This window comes from Leuciscus leuciscus (genome assembly GCF_965113295.1).
Source record: "Leuciscus leuciscus genome assembly, chromosome: 7".
Lineage (NCBI taxonomy): Eukaryota > Metazoa > Chordata > Actinopteri > Cypriniformes > Leuciscidae > Leuciscus > Leuciscus leuciscus.
Window position 1 is genome coordinate 14,403,089 of NC_138731.1, and position 22,843 is coordinate 14,425,931.

The following is a 22,843-nucleotide window of genomic DNA, read 5'->3' on the forward strand; positions in this document are numbered from 1 at the left end:
GTATAATTTCACTTTGAACTTAAGACTGCTCATGTTACTTTCGACCCCGTCAGTTGGGACAGAAGTAACACACAGGTGGGTCAAAAGTAACAACAATATACAAGCTCGATTTTTTGTGTCACTCTTGTTTTTTTATTTTTTTTATTTTTTTATTAGCCTAAATATACCTGAGTATGACCTTGTTAACATGTAACTGCAAACATATTTTGGCCTTTATATTTGCAAAAAAAATGGTTAATTTACATTTTCATTTTAAATTTCAGTTTCATCAATGTTTCAAAAATAACCCAACAGTACAAAATTGAATTGTTTAGAATATTTTGTTATTGGCAATGTCAGTCTATTTTATAAAATGTGTTTTCAACATGAACAATATGAAAATGTAATTTAATTACCATAATATAAATTCTCAACATAATGTAACAATAGTCATGTTTCTATCAAGCTGTTTTTATGCATACATTTAAAATCTGCATAAAAACATCAGGATGGAAACCTTGCAAATTCATAGGTGGAGGTGGAAAAGCTATAAGGTATGGCTAAAACCTAAATGTGACTAGGGTAAATGGAAACAGATTGAGTGAAAAAAATGGTGACAGAAATCAGCTGATTTAAATGTGAACGCCCTCTCATAAACATATGGTTGAATCAGACCTCTATCTGTCTTACTGACCCTCACTCTTGCCATATTCTGTTGGTATAATATGACATAAACATGTTTTAATAAATGCTGCAACACAGAGAAAGTCACCACATTAGCAGCGCGACAAAAGAAACACTTGTTTTCACTATAGCGGGACAAAAGTAACAAGTGTTACTTTCGTCCCAACAGGAACTCCTGACATTTAAACCCGATTTACTTTTATACTGAAAAACTCTGACAAGACAAACTTCAGGATGTGTTACAGCACTTAATAACCTGTAGATTGATCATTACTCTGTGACATGAAACGAAAAACACAACTTGTAATTAGAAAAAAAGTACCGCTTCAGTAATTTACTTATCGAACTCGAAAACTGCTTTCCGGACCTAACCGCAGGATACGATGACGAAATCACGTGATATTTGGCAGCTCCGTCAAGGGTTGCGTACTAAACGTTTTGTCATAGCTTGAAATGCTAATATAGTCAGGGCTCTGAGAAAATCGCTTTGTTACTTTCGTCCCGCGTTACTTTCGCCCCGGTTCTCCCCCCATGAAATAAACATGAATGAACATTGGAAGATATACTGTATGTTGAAAGAAAAAGTACAACTTAATGAAATGTATCATGTCTCATGTAATCACTCAATCAGTGTTTCAATTGCGGAAAGACATCATTAAATAAGCTTGTAAACAATATGTCACATAATGTTACATTTAGTTCAGAAAAGCCAAACCAGAAAAATGTACTCTAGAGAGGAGCATTTTGCAACAAAAAAGCACTATATTACATATGCATTATATTTTTACTTTTATATCATTAAAATTTTTTTTAAATATTATTTTATAAAAATGGCCTTATGCAGTTGTATACAAATCAATTGTTAATTTTAACTTTTAATGATAATGTACCAGCTGAGTGAGCTGACAGGGTTCCTTGTGTTAGGGGTGGGCTAATTGGGCTTAAAGGTGCAGTAAGCGGTCTCTGAGAAACAGTCGATATTAGCTTGATCTGAGGCAGCAACACCGATCTGTAACACACATTAAACAGTCAAACGGTATTTATTGTTTGAATTTCGCATTAAAATGTAAAGAATTCGAAATCTTTGAGATTCTGATGAGACTTTGTTTCATATCAAAAGTAACAAAGCACAAGTAACATTGCGATTTATTGGATGATGGGAGGCGTACTACAATGCTCAGATCATTCATCAACTGAAAACAGCATTGACCAAAAGATTGATTCTTGGGATTTATATCAGAATCAGAATCGATATCAGTTCATAAAGAGGAGAATCGATTAAAATCGAGAGATCAATATTTTTACCCAGCCCTAGCGTTGTTCATATTTGCCTGTTCAGACACAAAGGTTGTGTTTTAGTGGCCTCTGCTTCGTGTGGTGCTGGACATGAAAAGTGACACAGAAATTACACTGCAAGAGTGTTGAACATACATTTATAATGATAACAAACTGAGGTCATACTACCCTTTACTTTTATTGATTTTAAAACACATTGCAATGGCATTCCAAGTAAACTTGAAGTGTGCTAATTGAATCATTATTGTGTGCTTCAAAAAAAAAGTAATCTTTATAAATAATGGCACAGTTTAAGAATTTGCCTTTTACTGACATTTATATATCCCAGTATACCAGTAACTCACTTATCCAGAGAACATCAGTGAGACAATGGGAACAGAGACATGTACACTGAATGTAAGAAACACTACGGACTGGAATCGAACCCAGGTCGCTGCCACACACTCCATGCAGATATTCACCACGCAAAACTGGGGTTACTTTGTGTTCTTTCTATACTGTTACAAGAACTTAGTCTGGCTATCACCAGACCAAGCTCAATCTTTTAAGATTGAACATTAGTCTGGGGAGTCTGCTCTGTATTTTCTACTGCACAAGAGGCGTGATCAACGGGCATAGTTCAAATGACTCTGTACACAATTGGATAGTTCTTCAACCAATCAGACAAACGATCCGGGTGACGTACTTTGCAGCGAAAACTCCAGGCAGGGAATGTGTCAACAAAAGTGTTGGTGTGGAGCATTGATCAGCGGTTTGCAGAAGCAGCAATGGCATCGAGCGATTTTTGCAGGTTATATATATGGGGTGGTGGTGTCGCAATGGATAAGACACATGCCTTTGGTGTGAGAGACCCGGGTTCGAATCCACTGTGAGACACCAATGTGTCCCTGAGCAAGACACTTAACCCCTAGTTGCTCCAGACATATATAGCAATTGTAAGTCGCTTTGGATAAAAGCGTCAGCTAAATGAATAAATGTAAATGTAAATGTATATTGTGAGTGATACCCACTCAAGCGTTTTGTTTGCTAAACTAAAGAAGCCATTGAGCATCATCGAGAGGTTAAAAGGAATTGGATTAAACCCACCAATAGCGCGCCAGGTGAATAAGCCAGTTTGTGATTGGTCCCTGCAAATTTGTAATGGAAGCAGGATCGAAGAATGTACAGGTTTCCAGCCTGAGCTGCAGGGCGAAATCAAATCGCCGGCAGATCGGGCTGGGTTTACCTAGTCTAACAAGTACTGCTGTAAGATTTTTCCATCAATGACAGCACAAATTATATCAATATAAAGACTGTAAATGTCTCAATATAGGCGCAGTAAGCGGTGCATAAAATTAAACGCAAAACTGTATAGAACAAAAAAGTTCGTTAAACTTGAAGCTGTTGAAGAAATGAAGAATAAGGTACCATAAGGTACCAAAGTGTATACAGTAGGTGCATTAGGAATACACTAAAGTAATACAACTTTTGATCAAGTACGTGAATTTCTTTTACCATTTCAAACTGACTATGTTGTTTTCTTTATTCGTCATAATTACATATCTTTACTTTTGTAACTACTTTCTATATGTATGTAAAGCTGCTTTGCAACAATGCAAAATTGTGAAAAGTGCTATAGAAATAAATGTTAATGGATTTAAACAATGCCTGATATTCAAAGTGTGGTTAAATTATTGAAAAAGTAAATGTCATTATTGTAAAATTTACTTCATTATTATGATTATTTTTATTTTTATTAATTTTTTGGAACTCAAAACACATTTCCTGTCAACTTTTATCTATACTATTTTTATACTCAAGTAGAACTCAAATACAGTTCATTGTATTGTACTTTAATCATCACAGGTCAACAGAGGATTCAACAAAAATAAATTACTGAAGTAGTACTTAAATATTTAACAAATTAAATTGTTTTATTTGCAAAGTCCTCATTGTTACAGTTGCGCTGTAGGCAAAAGTTGTGTTTGGAAATTCTGCCTTTACAGCACCTGTTAGCAGAAACAAACTAATGTTTCAGTTCATACCTCACATTTTCGTTGGTTTGCACAAAAGGAAAGTCTCAACTAAAAAAATACATATCTTAAAATAATAATAAGAGGGGGTATCCCCCCGAAACGCGATTTTAAGCAATTTTAACATATTGTCAATTGATATGTCACATGAATGGTAAGTTTATCACACAAACCTCACAGCTCTGCCACTGGTTGGGAATGTTAGGTCGGAGTTTTTGTTCACACACCACCTTCCTCATATCATCCACTGACGGGTCTGATTGCACCTGATCATAATAAGGCAACTGGAAATCTTCATGAATCCCTGCAGAGCACAAAACATTCATAATTATTTATTTACACTAAGTACTGATGAAAAATCTTAATTATTCTAAAAGTTTGGATGTGGATGTGCAACATCATGTATTTTATTTTCTTCCCTAAGGAAGGCCCTAACCCTAAACAGTCATGATGTTGTATCTCATAACCATTTTTCTCCCCCTCTCTGACCCTAACAGTTGAATAAGCTGTTTCACACTGATGTGTCTTTAAGACGTCTATGTACCTTCTGTTTTGATTGGTTAACTTCTTTGCCAGCATGAGTAATAATAGTAGCAGCACACATGCTATGGGTTTACTCTCAGGTCTATAATATACTGTAGTTTAATATAGTTCCGCCACTATGTCCTTCAATAACAGTCTCTACTACAAAACTTTTCAGAAGGTTTGATGACCTTTAGCACATTTTATCAATAGTTAAGGAAATACTTCCTCTTATTACCTCGTATCATGACTAGGTGACAATGTTTCTGAACACTGAATAGGCATCATCGAACAAAAGTAAAGTAAAAAATAAATTGTTGACAACCGGTCTGTTCCATAGCGAGAGTGAAATATTTGGAGGGCTGAAGATGGACAAAAAAACAAACAAAAAAAAACACTTTTCTAAGGGAAAGGAAAAGAGGGGGGAAATAAAATTTTAAAAAGATGTTCACAAAAACACTTTTCTTAAAATATCTTCTTGCTCCACAGAAGAAAGTCCAACAGTTTTGGACTGACATGGGGGTAAGTAAATGGGTGAACTTTCCTTTTAAGGGCTACCAATGTGAATTATAATTTTTTTGTTTATTTATTAATTTTTTTTGCATGACTCTCTAGAATACTATTCTGATTGGTCTTTCATGGCAGTTAGAATTCAAATATATCTGACAGTTATTCAGTGCTAATAAAATAGGTAATAAAACATCAATATTTCATGTTTATGTTTATTTGTGTATTTTTATGTAGCCACGTGAGATAATGTATAGGTAGGTGGTCATTTAAAAAAAAAAAACATTTGCAAAATAAACACCAACATGTTCAGGATTCTGAAGTGATGCAGAAACTGTATTATTATTGTTATTAGAGATTTACATCTTAATGAAAAAATATTGATGCAAGCCATTTTAAGAAACCAATGAATAAGTGTCAATGAATAAGAACACAATTTAACAATTAAGAACAATTTAAATCAGTCCACTGCTGGTGTGCATTGATTGGGGTCTTTTCACACTGTTTTTTGTTTGTTTGTTTTTTACTTGACTTAAAATATACTAGTAAGGTACCTTGGACAGAACATCTGCGAGCAAGTTCCCAGAACACCAGGCCAAGTGAGTAGATATCAGCCCGCTTAAATGACTCAAAGCTGCTCATGTTTATAGAATCATCCAGGATCTCAGGAGCCATGTACCTGCAGAAACAAACATACTCAACATTAGAGTAATGTACTCACACCACATGAACGCATTAACCTCCATCAAGATGTCTTTATACACCTGAAAGCAAACAATGACACGTGTTTTATACGGAGACAGAAAGTGCACACAGAGTTTACAGAGAGGAACAGAGAACACTCACACATATACTAAAATGAACATTTTGTCAAACACATATACTGTACATAAAGATACAGATTATATATCACTCAAGATGTCTTGAGTACACAAATCCAAAGCCTAAAAGCAAATGATAGTAAATAGCAAAAATCATAATTTAACCATTATAACACTTGTTTGCACATGCAACCAATGCTCTTTTACTTGTCTGTATTTACTGAAAGACAGTTGGCTACACACTACACTCATAGATCCATACTTAAGACCATCAGCTTAAAGCCTGGCCAAAAACTGTCTACTTAGACAGGAAGAGTCCATCTGGTTGGCATGTAAAACAACCAATCATGTTTTTTTTTTGTTTTTCTTTACATAGCATTTAAGGGCAGGTAAATCAGAAATAGTATAACTCTGAGAGTAAATGTAAAATATCAAGGTGTGCTTAAGAATATCTTTGCTATGTGTCTCAAAAAAAACAACAACATATCTTTCAAATATTCAAAGGCATCAACCACACAAACTTTGTCAAATTCCGTGATTAGCTCTTCCACATAAGTGTTCATTCTCAAAACTTAAAGAAGACTATGGCACAACCTACAAAACTATTGATAATAAGTAATAATTCAGTTTATGATGTCTCAAATTTACCTCAAAATGACCTTATGTAAGAAAAAGATTATCTAACCTTTTGGTGCCCACTCTGTGGTTAATGGGGATGTCAATGGTGTTGGTATTAGAGTCGTGTTTGACAGCCAGACCAAGATCAGCAATCACAGCGGTTCCGTTCTTCTTAACCAGGATGTTCTTTGACTTTATGTCTCTGTGAGCAATGGCGGGCTTCCCTGTCCCATAAGTAATATGCTAAATTAATAACAGCACACGACATATACACGACAAGTCATTTTCATGCAGAAAAGGAGTCATATTTAATATAAACAAACAGATGGTAACACAGTTGTCTAAGCTTGGACAGTAAGAAAGCTAATGTCCTAATAAAAGCAATTTTTCATGTTATGTTAATGTTATTTATTTTCTAACTAGCTGTGTTTACAACATGCCATTTTGTAGACTGGTTGATTTCTGTTTCTGTGATGTTGTTGTAACATCAAATGTGTTCTGATGGGCTATGATTGTGTCACAGCAGTTTCACATTTAGTGTGAACAGACCAATAATTTGTTACCCAAAACTTGTCTAATATGGACACAGAATTAGAAAGTTTTGTTATCATGCAGGCAATTAATCATCATTAATCATAATCACACCATGTTAGTTCATTTGGCCAGAGGAGAATTGGTTCCCCGACTAAGCCCGTTTAATTTTTTCTCTCCATTCTGTCACCTGATGGAGTTTGGGTTCCTTGCCACTGTCGCCTTTCTCTTGCTTAGTTGGGGACACTTAAAGGGGTCATGAACTGTGTTGTGTTCATCATAAGTGATTGCGACTTCTATTTTGAGAAGGAAGTAAACAAGATGGATGAAGTTCACTTCGCTACGTAATATGCTATCAGTTTCTGATGCAGAAAAGTTAGTTCATGCATTCATGACTGGATTACTGTAATGCTTTATTAGCTGGTTGTCCTGCATCCTCAATAAACAAGCTACAGTTAGTCCAAAATGCCGCCGCTAGAGTTCTTACGAGATCAAGAAAATATGATCATATAACACCGATTTTATCATCACTGCATTGGTTACCTATAAAGCTCCGTATTAATTATAAGATATTGCTACTGACTTATAAAGCCCTAAACGGCTTAGCTCCAGTCTATTTAACGGATCTTCTATCACCCTATAATCCATCGCGCTCTTTAAGATCACTAAATTCAAGGCTTTTGGTCATACCTAGGATATCCAGAACCACCAAAGGAGGGAGAGCATTTTCACATTTGGCTCCAAAACTCTGGAATAGTCTTCCTGATACTGTTCGTTGCTCAGACTCGCTCTCCCAGTTTAAAACTAGATTAAAGTCGCATCTCTTCAGCCAGGCATTCATATAATCCTACAGTTCAAACTACAATCCGGCCTCTAGCTCATAAATGCCAGAGGAGAACTGGCCCCCGACTGAGCCTGGGTTCTCCCAAGGTTTTTTTCTCCATTAGGTCACCTGATGGAGTTTTAGGACACCATTAGGTCACTTGATGGAGTTTTTCGGTTCCTTGCCACTGTTGCCTTTGGCTTGCTTGGTTGGGGATATTTTGGGGATATTTAATTTAATTTTATCAATCAATAAATTCCTCTTGAAACAAACTTTGTTGTACTATTTTAATTTAATACTGTGAAGCTGCTTTGATACAATCTGTATTGTGAAAAGCGCTATACAAATAAACTTGACTTGACTTGACTTGTGTGCTTTATTGTTTAATAATCCTGACAGATACCACATATTAGGCAGACAAAGATTAGGCAGACAAAGATTAGGCAGACAAAGATTAGGCAGACAAAGATTAGGCAGTTTTTTTCGTTAACGTTGATCACAAAGATGGCTGTTGTTAACGTGCCTTTCCCGAGTTTTTTCCTGCCTTGCCTCAGTGAGCCTGCTATGCCATTTAGCGCATGGCTGCAGATCTTTGAAAATTACCTATTGCACATTTTATTGAAAATGTGAGTTATTGATGCTACAAGGCAAGCCTGGCCGGATGAAAGACTGAGAGCTGTACTGCCTTACTGCCTCAGGACATAGAGACAACACATTTTCTACTGCTTACCATGGGTACGACGTATAAGGATGCCGAGGATGCATTGAATACCTACTTTGTGCAAAAAGCTAACATAGCTAAACGCCACGCCTTCCATAAACTCTGTCAGGCAGTTTTCCAGTACGCTGTTGCTTTGCAAGAGCTTGTTTTTTCATATGAGTTCGATGCCAGTACTGACAAAATGATTTGCGATCAGTTAGTGGAGAATGTGCTTAGCCCAGGAATAAATGAGAGACCTTTACTAGAAACGGATCTCACACTGGACAGAGCTGTTACGATAGCAAGCCAGATTGAATCTGCTGCTGATCAACAGCAGTTTGGATGTGCTAAAAACGTTATACTCTACGTAAAGCTGGATGAAATTGTCACACCTATGCACCAAAAATGTTGCCATCTGCAACTCTTTGTTCGTTGTGGTGTTTCAGAGGAATAAAATCACTCGCAAGCAGCTGGGGTGATAGAATGTATCAACATTGTTGTTACACAAATTTAAAAAAGTTAAAAGTTAAGGATGTGTGTGTTGACCTCAGAGAGCCAAATAAAGCAGTGATTGTGGACTCTTTTCCATTGCCACACATGGATGAACTACTCTCTGCTCATCCAAGGTTCTACTATTTTCACTACCATTAACCTGACTTATGCTTCCTAGCAAGTGCTGTAACCTCACAGCCTTTATTACTCATGACAGACTGTTCAGTTGGCTTCAGCGCCTGTAGAACTTCAGAAGATGATGACCATCATCCTGGCTTGCTTGAAGATTGAAAATGGGACAACATTATCATCTTCGGACATGACATGTCTATGCATGACAAAGCACTTCAAGCAGTCTTACAACGACTAGAAGCTGCTGGCTTGCAGCTCAATAAAGACAAGTTTCGCTTCTGGCAAACCAGCCTGCTGTTCTTAGGTCATATTGTTTCAGCGAGGGTCTTCTTCCTGATAAATTACATGTACAGGCGATTCTCAATGCCCCTGCACCTTCTGATGCATCTACTTTGTGCTCCTTACTTGAACAGTCAAGTCCCACCCTGCTCCTCTATAGCCAGTGCCGCTGCCAGATGGACCATGGCAGAAATTGGCTGTGGATATAGTCGAGCCATTTAACACTGATGCATCCGACTGCACGTTTGCTATAACATTAACTGATGATTATAGTAAATGGCCTAAGATCTCCTTTACTCACACACTGTCACTACGGATTCTGTGGTTTTGTGGCTGTCATCAGTCTTCAGCCGCCATGGCAATCCATTGACTATAGTTACTGATAACAGTGTTTAGTTTACATCAGCTGATTTCGCTACTTTTCTGGAAGAAAGGAATATTTGTCACCATCATTCCTCTCTCTACTACCCAGCAGCTAATGGTGCTGTAGAGAGGTTTAACCGTGTTCTCAAACACACTGTTCAGATGGCCATCCAGCAACATCAGCTATGGAAACCTGTGGTAACTGACTTCTTGCAGGTGTACTGTGCCACTCCACATGCTGCAACTGGTACTTCACACTTTAAGGTCCTCTATGGCAGGCAAAGGTGCACAAGGCTGTCTATTTTGCCATCTGCTCCTGTGCACTCACCAACTGACATGACTGTTCACCGAAGGGTTATGTGGCTGCAACACAACCAGACAGCAAGAGATGCTTCACTGACCACTGCCTGTATTTCTAACAGCTTTTCTAGCATGGACTTCAAAGACTATAGTGTGCCAGTTACCGCCAAAACCAGCCAGACAACGAGGTCTGCTTTACTGACCACTGCCTGCTTCTTTACCAGTCGATCTTAGCATGGACTCCAAATACTATAAACCAATGTAAGGTGTTGTTGCTGAGTGATGTCCACAGCCTTTAACAACCAGACCAGCCTTTTACTTTACATTTAAAATAAGGTATAAACTAAGTGCAAATAGCATTATAAGTTATTTACACTGTGTATATAGTGTTAGAATATATTCATACTTAGTGCAAATAGGGGCAGATAATAGGACAATATCCTGGACCTTTGAGGACACCTTTACTAATCAGCAGATTCGGTATGGTTAGGGTTAGGAATATGGAAAAGTAAGGTCTCATAAGGCAGCATCCATTTATGATAGTTTTGAGTATGGTAATAAAATGATCTGCACAAGTTATGGTCGATGTGGCAGTCTGTCCAGTCAACGAATGGAGATAACATCTAATTTCAATTATAGGCCTATTAAATACCCGTATAAATATTTCCATTTTTCTTCAATTTTCTTGTAAATTTAAACTCTCCCAGCTGATATGTGATGGAAATAGAGTAAAGAGTGGGTTCACAAAAAGGCAGACTCAAACTCCGGTCAGTCACATCTAGAGACCTATCCACTATCTTTACTCTCCCCGCCACTACTCCTGTTTCTGAATGGATTTATTTTGTAATTTAGTCGGTGAAGTTAGTGTAAATAGACACTGTTAAAGATATGTTTAATTGTTCAACTGTTAATTGTAACAAATAACTAATATTACCTGACTAGTCTTACATATTCATTACATATTACATTTATTCTATGATCAGTATTACACATGTATGTAACTAAAAAAGATGTTTTTTAGAGGAGGATAGACTTCCACTGCTGAGTGAAGGTTTTATCCTCCAGAGAAACTAGAACAGAAATGAAAAAATAAATAAAAATTAACTGATGCATATGATCAATACCTTGAGTGCCAATAATCTCCATGTGAAGGTGGGCGATACCGCTGGAGATGGACAGTGCCAGAACTATCACTCCCTCCACTGATACAGTGTATCTGTTCAGGTAATCAAAGAGAGACCCATGCTCATGATATTCAGACACCAGCCACAGCTGTGTCCATGAGCCATTATCTGAAGAAAGACAAAATAGACAGATTACAATACAGGACACCCAAACATGATGGACAAGAACATCCAAAGTGATTTGAAAATATATCTCAAAATGCAAGTTTTGATTTAATGACTCAAATGTCAAGAGGTATAACCATCATGAAAAAACATGTTTTCATGAAAAATTGTAATCATAAATTCAAAAATGTTTTCAAGTACATGTTTTTTTATCAACATAAAAAAAAAGCATTTATTCCTATTTGTATGATTTGAATGCATTTATGATTCTAAGTAAAAAAAATCTGGACAAAGATGACTGTCATATCATTGATCCTTTAACAATGGTCAGGTTATCAGTGCTTGCTTTGAAACTAAAGCTATTAAAGATAAACTACCCAAAATATGAAAATTCTTTTATCATTTACTCACCAAAGTAAATCAAAGTTTGTTTGTTTTTACCATTGATTTCTGTTGTATGGACGACACAAAAAACAAAACAAAAACACTGAAACATGTCTCAAAATATCTTCTCATATGTGACAAAAAGAAAAGAAAGTAAGAAATGTTTGGAACAACTTGAGGGGCGAGTAAATAATGACAAAAAAAAATTAAGTTCATTTTTGGGTAAAATATCCCTTTAAGTTTGCATTGGTTTGGTAACCTAAAGCAGTGCTTCTCAAACCTGTCCTGGAGTGCCCCCAGCACTTCACATTTTAGATGTCTCCCTAATCAAACACACATCAACTCATCAGCTGGTTAGTAAAGACTCCAAGACCTCAGATGGATGTGTCAGATAAAATGTACAATGTTAGGGTACTCCAGGACCAGGGTTGGCAACCACTGAACTAAAACATGTGGCATGAGGAGTAATAGCTCCATTAACTTACAAAACGTCTTAGTTTGGTATATAACCTTAGTTAGTTAGTATATATATAACATTGAGTAGGGAACGAGACATTGCATCAGCAGCTGACACTGCTTTAAACCACAGCGTTTTGGTCAATCCGATCACAAGTGGAGAACGCTAAATACAGGTGTAAACGAGGTCTAAAACGGTTTGAGCTTGTCCACTTCCGACCATTTTCAGGGGTAGTTGAAATTGCTACAAGGTCAAATGCGTTTGAACAACCACAAAAGTCAGCATACTCTCTGACTACTACCTAATGCGTAAACATTATGGCAAGCGCGCTAGCCAAATTAAAATTTTGTCGGCTGAAGACCTCCGTTTTATTTGAAGACGAAAAAAGTACCAAGCACAATGTTCTCTCACCATTCCTGATTCTAACACGCACTCACCATGTTCACTGTGGTCTTGTGGCTAGAAACAAAACCTGCTACTCTCTGTATGTATTTCCCGTCATCTCATATGTACATTATACAGGCTTATTTTGTTAATTTAATCAAAAGATCTGAAAAAAAGCTCATATACCCCTCCCCTCAAAGAAATCAGGACAGAAGTGGTCGAAAATGGACATAATAGATGGATTAAAAGTGTAAACGGTAGTGTGTCTCCCTTGTCTTGTGATCTGATCTAAACATCTAAATACCAGGTGTAAACAGGGCCTATTGGAACACAACGAGTCTTTAGCCCATATAGAATCATGCAATATGACTGGCTGATGGTGCATGCACCGCCCAATAAAGCATCATCACCAGTGCCTCAAAAATGATGTGCTCACGCTACCATTCTTTCTCAATGAAGGAAGCCATCAAGACTGAGGAGTATGGCAAGCTATGCAGTCTTGGCAAATGGGTAATGTGTTGGGTATTGTGTATTAAGTGAAGGTATAGTGTAATATTAGTATTTGTGCAATAATTGATGTATGTTATTTTGGGAATCTGCCGTTCAAAAGTTTTGGATCGGTACGATTTTTAATGTTTTTAAAAGAGGTCTCTTATGGTCACCAAGGCTGCATTTATTTGATAAAAAAAGGTTATTTGTAACAGTAATATTGTTAAATATTATGACAATTTAAAATAACTGTTTTCTATTTTAATGTATTTTAAAATGTAATTTATTCCTGTGATCAAAACTGAATTTTCAGCATCAGTCTTCAGTCTTACATGGTCCTTCAGAAATCATTCTAATATGCTGATTTGATGCTCAAAAAGCATTCATTATTATTATCAATGTTGAAAACAGTTGTGTACCATTTTTTTCAGGATTCTTTGATGAATAGAAAGTTCAAAAGAACAGCATTTATTTTAAATAGAATCTTTTGTAACATTATAAATGTCTTTACTGTAACTTTTGATCAATTTAATTCATCCTTGATTAATAAAAGTATTGATTTCTTTTATCTCTCCCCCCCCCCCAAAAAAATTCTTACTGACCCCAAATTTTGAAGGGTAGTGTTTAATGTTACAAAAGCTTTCTATTTCAGATAAATGCTATTCTTTTGAACTGTCTATTCATCAAAGAATCCTGAAATAAAAATGTAAATAACTTTTTTCAACATTGACAATAATGAGAAATGTTTCCTGAGCATCAAATCATCATATTAGAATGATTTCTGAAGAATCATGTGACAGCTTTCAGCTTTGATCACATGATTAAATTACACTTTATATATTCACATAGAAAATAGCTGTTTTAAATTGTAATCATATTTCACAATATTAATGTTTTTTCTTTTTGTATTTTTAGAAGAGACTTACCGATCCAAAGAAATCTTACCGATCCAAAACTTTTGACTGGTAGTGTGTGTTTTTGTGGCGTGTATGGATGAAGTGTAACTGAACAGTGAACTTGTATGTTGACCTGCTCTCTCGATTGCCCAAAACAAATTTCTCCTAATGGAGATAATAAAGGATAAACTAACTAACTAACTAACTAACTAACTTATGTGGTGTTCTCATTCTTGCAATTTTTGCAGTGCAGACAATTTGACAATTATGCACTGCTTGAGCAGAGCCACACACTTACAAAATACCATTGTGTTCCCCCAGAAGAGAATAATTAACTCAATGAATCCAATCAAAATGATGAGTCCAATCAAATAGAACAAAAGAATGACACACTACAAGGGTCAGATAAACTGCTTCCTGAAGAAGAGAAATCTGAGTTATGGCGCAAGCAAATCCACTGGTGACACATGCTTCAGTGGGTGGTGTAAGTGGCATCAGCCAGTCAATTGATTTGATTCCATACCGGCTTCAGACAATCATCACACCTGGAGCATGTTTCCATAGCATCAGCTACTGATGCAGCATTAAGTGAACCTATGAAATTAAACTCCTGTCATGAAATCTTACACAACAAATATTTGTATACAATAAAATGATAACTAAAATATGTTTCTTGTTATATGCAAGAAAACAATTCAAACACACAACATGCCTCGTTCTTACATCAATTTTCATGCATTAATGTGATTTTACACCAAAATCCCTTCATGTGATACCTTTGTTATCAGCGGCGATAAATCCCAAAATATTCTCGTGGCGTAACATTATTGTCTGATAAATCTCAGCCTCTCGAAACCAGGAGCGCTCATCTCGTGATGAGAAGATCTTCACAGCGACATCCTCCCCCCTCCATTTGCCCCTCCACACTTCCCCGAAGCGCCCCTTTCCAATGCTTTCCTGGAGGACAATGGTTCGAGCAATCGTTCTCTGGACCAATAGGGGCAATCCTGAGAGAATATCACATAAACTGTCAGCTAAAGGGTTAACAACAGATATATGTCCATACACCTGTTCAAATCTCACTCAACTGCAAAAGAAAAATATGTATATTTATGATGATTCATTAAAATCATTAAATCATATCTAGCTCTTCAAAAATTCTGTCATTTACTCATCTCATGTGATTCAAATATACACTGTGTTCCAAATTATTATGCAAGTGACATATCAGCAGGATTTAAATACAATAAACATTCAGATTTTAGTTTTTCAAAGAAAGTGCTTGTTTTATTAAAAAATTGTTTGCCAGGTTAGCAACGTTAAATAGTTTGCCAGGTATTCTTATTTAAATGGAAAACCTACTTAAAGAGGTTGTTCCACATTATTAAAGCTGCCGTCGGCAAGTCTGGCAGATTGGGTCGATTAGCCAAAATTTTGAATGTTTACAACTCTCATGCCCCTCCCCCACTACCAGCGAGCACCCTCCCATCGAGGTCGTGCTCGTCAGTGCGTCACTGTGCGTGTGTACCTGATTTTCTGTGAACGCGTCCGTCTCTTCAGCATCTATCAACACCATGGACTCGGAGGTAGGCTGCCCTGGCTAATCTGTCCATAGATAGCAATAACCGAGGAATTGGAAGCTTGTTAGTAGATTTTCTCTCCGCCATCACGCTTCATGCAATCTCCAGGCGAACTTCAGGCGTGGCGTGTGCATGTGATATTAACGTGCGCGAGAGGGGGGATCTGTGGCGTGTGCACGACCTGTGATTGACAGTCAGATCTCACACCCCCCTGCGCTGATTGGACCTGATGAAGCGGGAGCGCTGGATTTTTGCAAAACAAATAACACGCTCCAGGTGGAGTTAGAAGCTCGGGTTTTTTTCTAAAACCACCTTATTTATGTTGTTCTGTCGGATTATAGTGTCAATTTCACTGAATATGATAAAAAAAATGTTGCCGACGGCAGCTTTAAGCAAGTCACAGTTTTCATGCAATATGGGGAGGAAGAAAGATATTTTCTTAATGAGTATTTATCTGACCGAGTTCATCTGAGCTCTAAATGTCTCACAAATCTTTTGATAGTTTGATCATCTCCATTCAGTTTTTGCTAAATATTAGTTTTCATGCCTTTTGCAAGACGTTGCACCATGTCATGCTTTTCATCTTCAGAAAGATGAAAAGCATACGTTGCATAAGAACGTCTTGGTTACTAGTGTAATCCCTTTTTCCTTGTTGGAGGGAACGGAGACGTTGTGTCGAAATACCGACACTAGGGGTCACTCTTGGGAGCCCCTAACACCTCTGAAATATTCAAAAAAGGCCAATGGAACTGGTGTGTGGAATTTGCATGTCTGGCCACACCCCATACATACGGGACTATAAGGCGGCCAGCGTGCATCACACACTACAGGTTTGTTCTTAGGATCCAAGGCGTCTCAACCTCTTCAGTGGCAGTTCAAAGTTGTGGCAGGAGGGACACAACGTCTCCGTTCCCTCCATCAGGGAACGAGGGGAACACTAATAATCGAGGCGTTCCCTTTCTGTCGGTCACTTTCGACTTTGTCAAATTTACTGACACTAGGAGTCTGAAGAAAATGTCATTATTTAATATTATTTAAGTATTATTATTCTTTATTAGTATTCATAATCATTTGTAATCGTATTTAGTGAATCACGGTGTGCTTGGGAGAGGTAGACTGTAGATTGCATGAACGTGTGAGAGACAGAGACAAGGTATAAGTTTCAATGCATATGTTGACTTAACGATTCACTATACATTTCATTTTAAATATAAACCAGATGTTCCTCTGGTAATGTCAGCAGCGTATAAAACCCAACCTTTTTGTCCAGAGGAACAGGGAAAACTGGAATGAAGATCATCTCTCCAGAAAATTGTCTTTCTCTCCTGTCTCGACATAAATAAATAAAAAAGAGATCTCTTGGCAAAATAACTGGTGTACGGTCCCGTGAATTAAACAACAATGGGGAAAAAGCTACACTAAACGCCACAACTATTGAACTGTGTCACGAGACTTTGCGGTGCAGATGTAGGCAGGACTCCACGTGTCAAAGCAGTTGTAGCTAAGCTACTCGCAACCTTCCAACTCTCAGGGTAACTGACCTCAGGTCTCCGCATTTCAGAGGCTCACCTCTGGGAAGAGGCCGTTCAAAATAAAGTTGTTGTTTTTTTACGACTGAGTAAACCTGGTTGTTTCCTTCTCATTGAGAAAGGAACACTATGGATACCACATCCTGCCCAAATGGGGATGGTAGTATGTGGAAAATACATCCTAAGGAATCACCAGATGGGGGAGTATACTACATAGGAAAGAGTCCCAGTGGAGGGCTCCACCTGATGAGGGGGAGACTGCCGGCCACAGCAATTGGTGACGGAGCTAGCTCCATCCAGGGGAAGACACTGGGTTCACTGATAGGGAAACTGAACAGTGAAAGAATGCATCATATAGGGTCACCATTAGGGAACCACTACATATGGAGCACTAGCCCGATTACCAGGGCTCACCTGAAAGGGCTATACCACGAGTAATGGGCCTGGTGGTGAGTTCCTCCACTGAACTCCCTACCGTCAAGTGCTAGGAGGTAGAAAAGATGTTCTGGATCACCAAACCTAAGGAAGTCTCTGGGACAAAAAGGTGCACGTAACCACCTCAGAAAGGGGGAGGGCGCCTATGCAAGCACTGCACCCAACCAGTTGTCCAAGTTTTACCTGTTGTTACCCAAGACTCAAGACGAAACTGGTTCCATATGGAGATTATAGAATCTTGCAAAGGTGTTGGGTATAGCCCAGCCTGCAGCTTTACATAGGTCTGCTAATGAAACACTGCGATACCCCTAGTGGAGTGAGCTGTTTGGAGATATCCTTCCCCTTCTGCTGACCCCCAAAGCAGACAAAGAGCTGCTCAGATCTTCTGAAGCTCTGTGTGCGGTCCAGGTATATATGAGCAAGGCGTGCACTGGACACCACAGAGACAGGGCTATGTGTCCCTCATAAGGAGGGATTGCTTTCAAGTTTACAACTTTGGGCACATATCTGGGCCGGGGTCTCAGGACCATGTGAGAGTGTGTTGGCCCGAACTCCAGGCACAAATCACTAACAGAGAAGGCTTGTAGGTCCTTCAACCTCTTGATGGAGGTGAGCGCAATCAGGAGATCTTCATAGAGAGGGCATTGAGCTCAACTGATTGTAAGGGCTAAAAAGGATCTTTCTGTAAGGCATGTAGGACTAAAGAAAGATCCCAAGAGGGGATGAGGCGAGGGCTTGAAGGATTCAACCTACGTACACCTCTCAGGAACCTAATAATCAGGTTGTGCTTCCCCAAAGACCTGCCACGCACAGTAGGATGGAGGTGGACAGGCATTTCTCCAAGCCCAGTCTATCCACCTTGGGAAAATCAAGAAAGTGTTATTTCTCTGCATCCCGCATCTTGGCAAGGTTTAGCCATAGGTAGTGCTCCTGCACCACAAGTGTGGACATAGACGGTTGCAGAATGCAGTTCCTGCATTACCTTTAGGTCAGAGCCTGGTAGACTTGCAGGATGGCCATTGCATGCAGGGCGGACTTACAAGCTTTGGATGGGGGCCTCAGACAATTACTTCAAGTGGCGGCATTTTGCGGGCATTAATGCACTACAATCGCACGCTCAACCTGAGTTGAGTACCCCACCATCGAGGGTAGTGAGGACGGAGGAACCAGGGGAACACGAGCATGCTAAAGGAACAGGAGGCCCACAGGGATTCACCTGGAGGAAACTCTCCCATTGTAACCCCCAGATTGCCCTCAGAGCTCACCGCCACATGACCCCATCCACAAATGTTGTTTCAGGAGGAGCGCAGCCCATTCACTGAAGACAGTGATCATGGCCATCCTGCAACCAGAAGTAAAGGGAAGGAACACCATCTTTAAAAAGACACAATCTGCCGTGCAGCTCTTTTAGAGGAATTCACTCTTTTATTAAGGAAAATGCCTCTTTCAGATCACCACTAATGGACCCAGGGGAACTACCTGCACTTATCTTTGCAACACGTCGAGAGTGACCACTGATGTGTACTCTGCTTCCAGCAGCAGTTACAAGGTGAATGGAAATATTGCTTCTCATGAAGAGACACTGTGCTTAGGCTCCAAAGAACAAAGTTGAAGTGTGTGATGCACGCCAGCCAACTTATACGCCCGTATGCATGTCCGGGGGCATGGCCAGACATGCAAATTCCACATGCCAATTCCATTGGCCTATTCTGAATAAATCAGAGGTGTTTGGGGCACCCAAGAATGACCCCTTGTGTCTGTATTTTGACACAACCTCGAAAGTGACCGACAGAAAATGAACTGTGACTTACTTAAAAATGTGGAACAACCTCTTTAAGTAGGTTTTTTTCATTTACCTAAGAAGACCTGTCAAACAACTAAACAAACCTGTCTGAGATTGATACCAGTAATCTAAAAAGATATGATAAATAAAACAAACAAACACACACTTTCTTTGAAAAACTAAAATCGGAATGTTTACTGTATTGAAACCCTTCAGATATGTCACTTCCATAATCATTTGGAACACAGTGTATTCAAACTTTCACATTTAACAAAACATAAAAATTATCCACATGACTCATAAATATGACTCATCTCATATGATGTCATACAAAGCGTTGAATGAAGAACAGATGGAAATTTACATTTAGCAGGCACTTTTACCTAAATTAACTTACAGTGTGTGCATAATTTTTATGCAAGTCAATATTCTAATCATATTTTTTCCAAGCACATTTTACCAATTCCAAACCACATCAATCTTTATAACTACTATTGATTTTGTATATAATCATTTATAAGTGATATATATTTGTTAAAGGGGTGGTAAAACACGATTTCACTTTTCTAACTTTATTTAGTGTGTAATGTTGCTGTTTGAGCATAAACAACATCTGCAAAGTTACAACTTTCAAAGTTTAAAGCAAAGGGAGATATTTGCTTTTAAAGAAATCAATTTCTAAGAACTACAAAAAAACGGCCAGTAGGGACTACACAACATTCCTGCGGGCTTGCTGACATCACTAAGCCCAATATTTACATAAACCCCTCCGATGAAGGATTCACACAACGGCTAGTCCTGAAAGATGGAGCAGTTCCAACTTTAAAAACAGAAACTGTTTACGGCCCACAACCTGTAAGTATGATTTATTTTTCGTCGTTGTGTTTTCCTGTAATAGTTCGTATTGTTAATTGTACGTTGTAGCAAGGAAGTAAACGAAGGACAATGCTGTTTGGCTCCACAAACCAGTTTGTTAAATGCTAACGTTAATTCATACTTATCCGACAAACATATCACCAGCGCAGCGAACTTGGAATGTTCGTGGTTGTTGTCGTTTATGTGATCAGTGTAAATTATTCTTTGATTATAGCTTTTATGTATTGTTTATCTACAAGCTTGTTTATCTACAGGCATGCTAAACATGGTTTTGTGTTTGATTTGGCTACTGTTGTAAAGCCAATGTTTAGTGTTCGTATTGGATTAATAGTTCAGGCGACAGATATTTAGCTACAATCGTTCTAAATATACAAAAGTAACAGTGTCATATAGCGATCTGCAGTCTTAAAAAACATACCTTTCTGAAACGTCCTTTAACAGCCGTTCTTGAACAGGTTCTGCTCGATCCTCTCCACTAACATTCTCTGGGTCTGATTCGGGCTCAAACTGGTATGGCAATATTGACGCCGTTGTTTACTGAAGCACAAACTACCAGTAAAGATAAGGGGGCGTGACGTTTCCGAACAACGTGCACTTGGCGGTTAGCGAATCACAACACACTGGGCCAGCTAACCAATCTGAGCACATTGCGTATTTTGAAGGGGGGGGGGCTTCATAGAACGCGGAAATCATCCGACCGTTTTTACAAGGAGGGACAGAGCAGTGTAGAATAATGGTTAAATATGTGAAAAATAATGCAAATTTTTTAAAACGAAGTATGAACACATGTTACAGTGCACCCCACAAACACAATCAAGCCTTCGAAAAAAGGCGTTTTACCACCCCTTTAACTGTGAAAAGCACCTTATGTTCAGGTAAAATCTAACAGGTAAAAGTGGCCAAAAAAAAGAGTTAACACTCATACTGAAAAGTCAGAAATTATTAAATGCCCATGAGTGCCATTATTTTCCAGAACTGCAAACTACTTGGAGTCTCCAGAAGTACAAGGTGTCAGTTTCCCAGGGACTTGGCAAACTGTGTGTTCACACTGCCGCCGGCAAGAGTGGCAAAATTCGCTCTCGCCCTGCCAACAACGCCGTAGAAAGATTAGTGGACGCTCTGAGGTAGATCGAATGCTTGGTCTTCTTTTAAACTTTATTTAAAGGGGCCGCAAAGCAAACAAGAATGTTGATCGTTATTTGTGCAGAATGACCAAGTAGGGTATAAGTTAACCTCATGGAATCTTTTAAATGTGAAAGTAAGAAATTGATCGATAGAAAGAACTTAATCATAGTGACATATTTGCAAACTAAATAAACCATTTAAAAGCCATTAAAAGCTAATTAAAAGCCATTTGTGTGGTGTGGCTTTTGTGTTCATGGTTAAGCGCTAATCTAATTTGCATTGGCGCTGAAAACGTACTCGGTTACTAACGCAACCTCGGTTCTCTCTAGAAGAGGGAACGAGTACTGCGTAATATCTTACGCTAGGGGAAAACCTCTTTTCCACGAGATATTGAAGCCAAAAATTATCCTTAATTTTGAATTAATGTAAAACGCATTGCAGCAGCATGCAGACATAGGCGAGACAGCTCGCGCGCCTATTGGCTGCCCTGCGGCAACTGCAGCAGCCTATCGAGAGAGGCCCTTTGACGTCAGATCCAATGGAGGCGCTTTGCGCCCACTGCGTCACGTCAAGTCAAGTCAAGTCAAGTCAAGTTTATTTGTATAGCGCTTTTCACAATACAGATTGCATCAAAGCAGCTTCACAGTATTAAATTAAAATAATACAACAAAGTTTGTTTCAAGAGGAATTTATTGATTGATAAAATTAAATTAATATCCCCAAAATATCCCCAACTGAGCAAGCCAAAGGCAACAGTGGCAAGGAACCGAAAAACTCCATCAAGTGACCTAATGGTGTCCTAAAACTCCATCAGGTGCCTTAATGGAGAAAAAAAAAACCTTGGGAGAACCCAGGCTCAGTCGGGGGCCAGTTCTCCTCTGGCATTGGATAGAGGCCGGATTGTAGTTTGAACTGTAGGATTATATGAATGCCTGGCTGAAGAGATGCGACTTTAATCTAGTTTTAAACTGGGAGAGCGAGTCTGAGCAACGAACAGTATCAGGAAGACTATTCCAGAGTTTTGGAGCCAAATGTGAAAATGCTCTCCCTCCTTTGGTGGTTCTGGATATCCTAGGTATGACCAAAAGCCTTGAATTTAGTGATCTCAAAGAGCGCGATGGATTATAGGGCGATAGAAGATCCGTTAAATAGACTGGAGCTAAGCCGTTTAGGGCTTTATAAGTCAGTAGCAATACCTTGTAATTAATACGGAACTTTATAGGTAACCAATGCAGTGATGATAAAATCGGTGTTATATGATCATATTTTCTTGATCTCGTAAGAACTCTAGCGGCGGCATTTTGGACTAACTGTAGCTTGTTTATTGAGGATGCAGGACAACCAGCTAATAAAGCATTACAGTAATCCAGTCTCGAGGTCATGAATGCATGAACTAACTTTTCTGCATCAGAAACTGATAGCATATTACGTAGCTTAGCAATGTTTCTAAGGTGGAAAAAGGCTGTTTTTGTAACATAAGAAATATGATTTTCAAAAGACAGGTTGCAATCGAGTATAACACCCAGGTCTTTTACTGTAGAGGATAAAGTAACAGGA

The 22,843-nt window shown here is 38.5% G+C and overlaps 2 protein-coding genes across 6 annotated transcripts in view; both read right to left on the bottom strand.

Moving 5' to 3' along the window:
• Positions 1 to 22,843, bottom strand: part of LOC309503462 (uncharacterized protein) — a 118,037-nt gene that overhangs the window by 84,807 nt on the left and 10,387 nt on the right. The gene's annotated exons all lie outside the window — the stretch shown is intronic.
• acvr1c (activin A receptor type 1C) overlaps positions 1 to 22,843 on the bottom strand; it is a 122,724-nt gene that overhangs the window by 6,589 nt on the left and 93,292 nt on the right. For all 5 annotated transcript variants that reach the window (XM_082176184.1, XM_082176185.1, XM_082176187.1 and 2 more), the window contains 5 exons: positions 14,735 to 14,965; positions 11,184 to 11,351; positions 6,507 to 6,663; positions 5,555 to 5,679; positions 4,145 to 4,275 (listed from right to left, as the gene is read on the bottom strand). In XM_082176184.1, the coding sequence (XP_082032310.1) occupies positions 4,145 to 4,275; positions 5,555 to 5,679; positions 6,507 to 6,663; positions 11,184 to 11,351; positions 14,735 to 14,965 (812 nt within the window). The remainder of the gene's footprint in view (positions 1 to 4,144; positions 4,276 to 5,554; positions 5,680 to 6,506; positions 6,664 to 11,183; positions 11,352 to 14,734; positions 14,966 to 22,843) is intronic.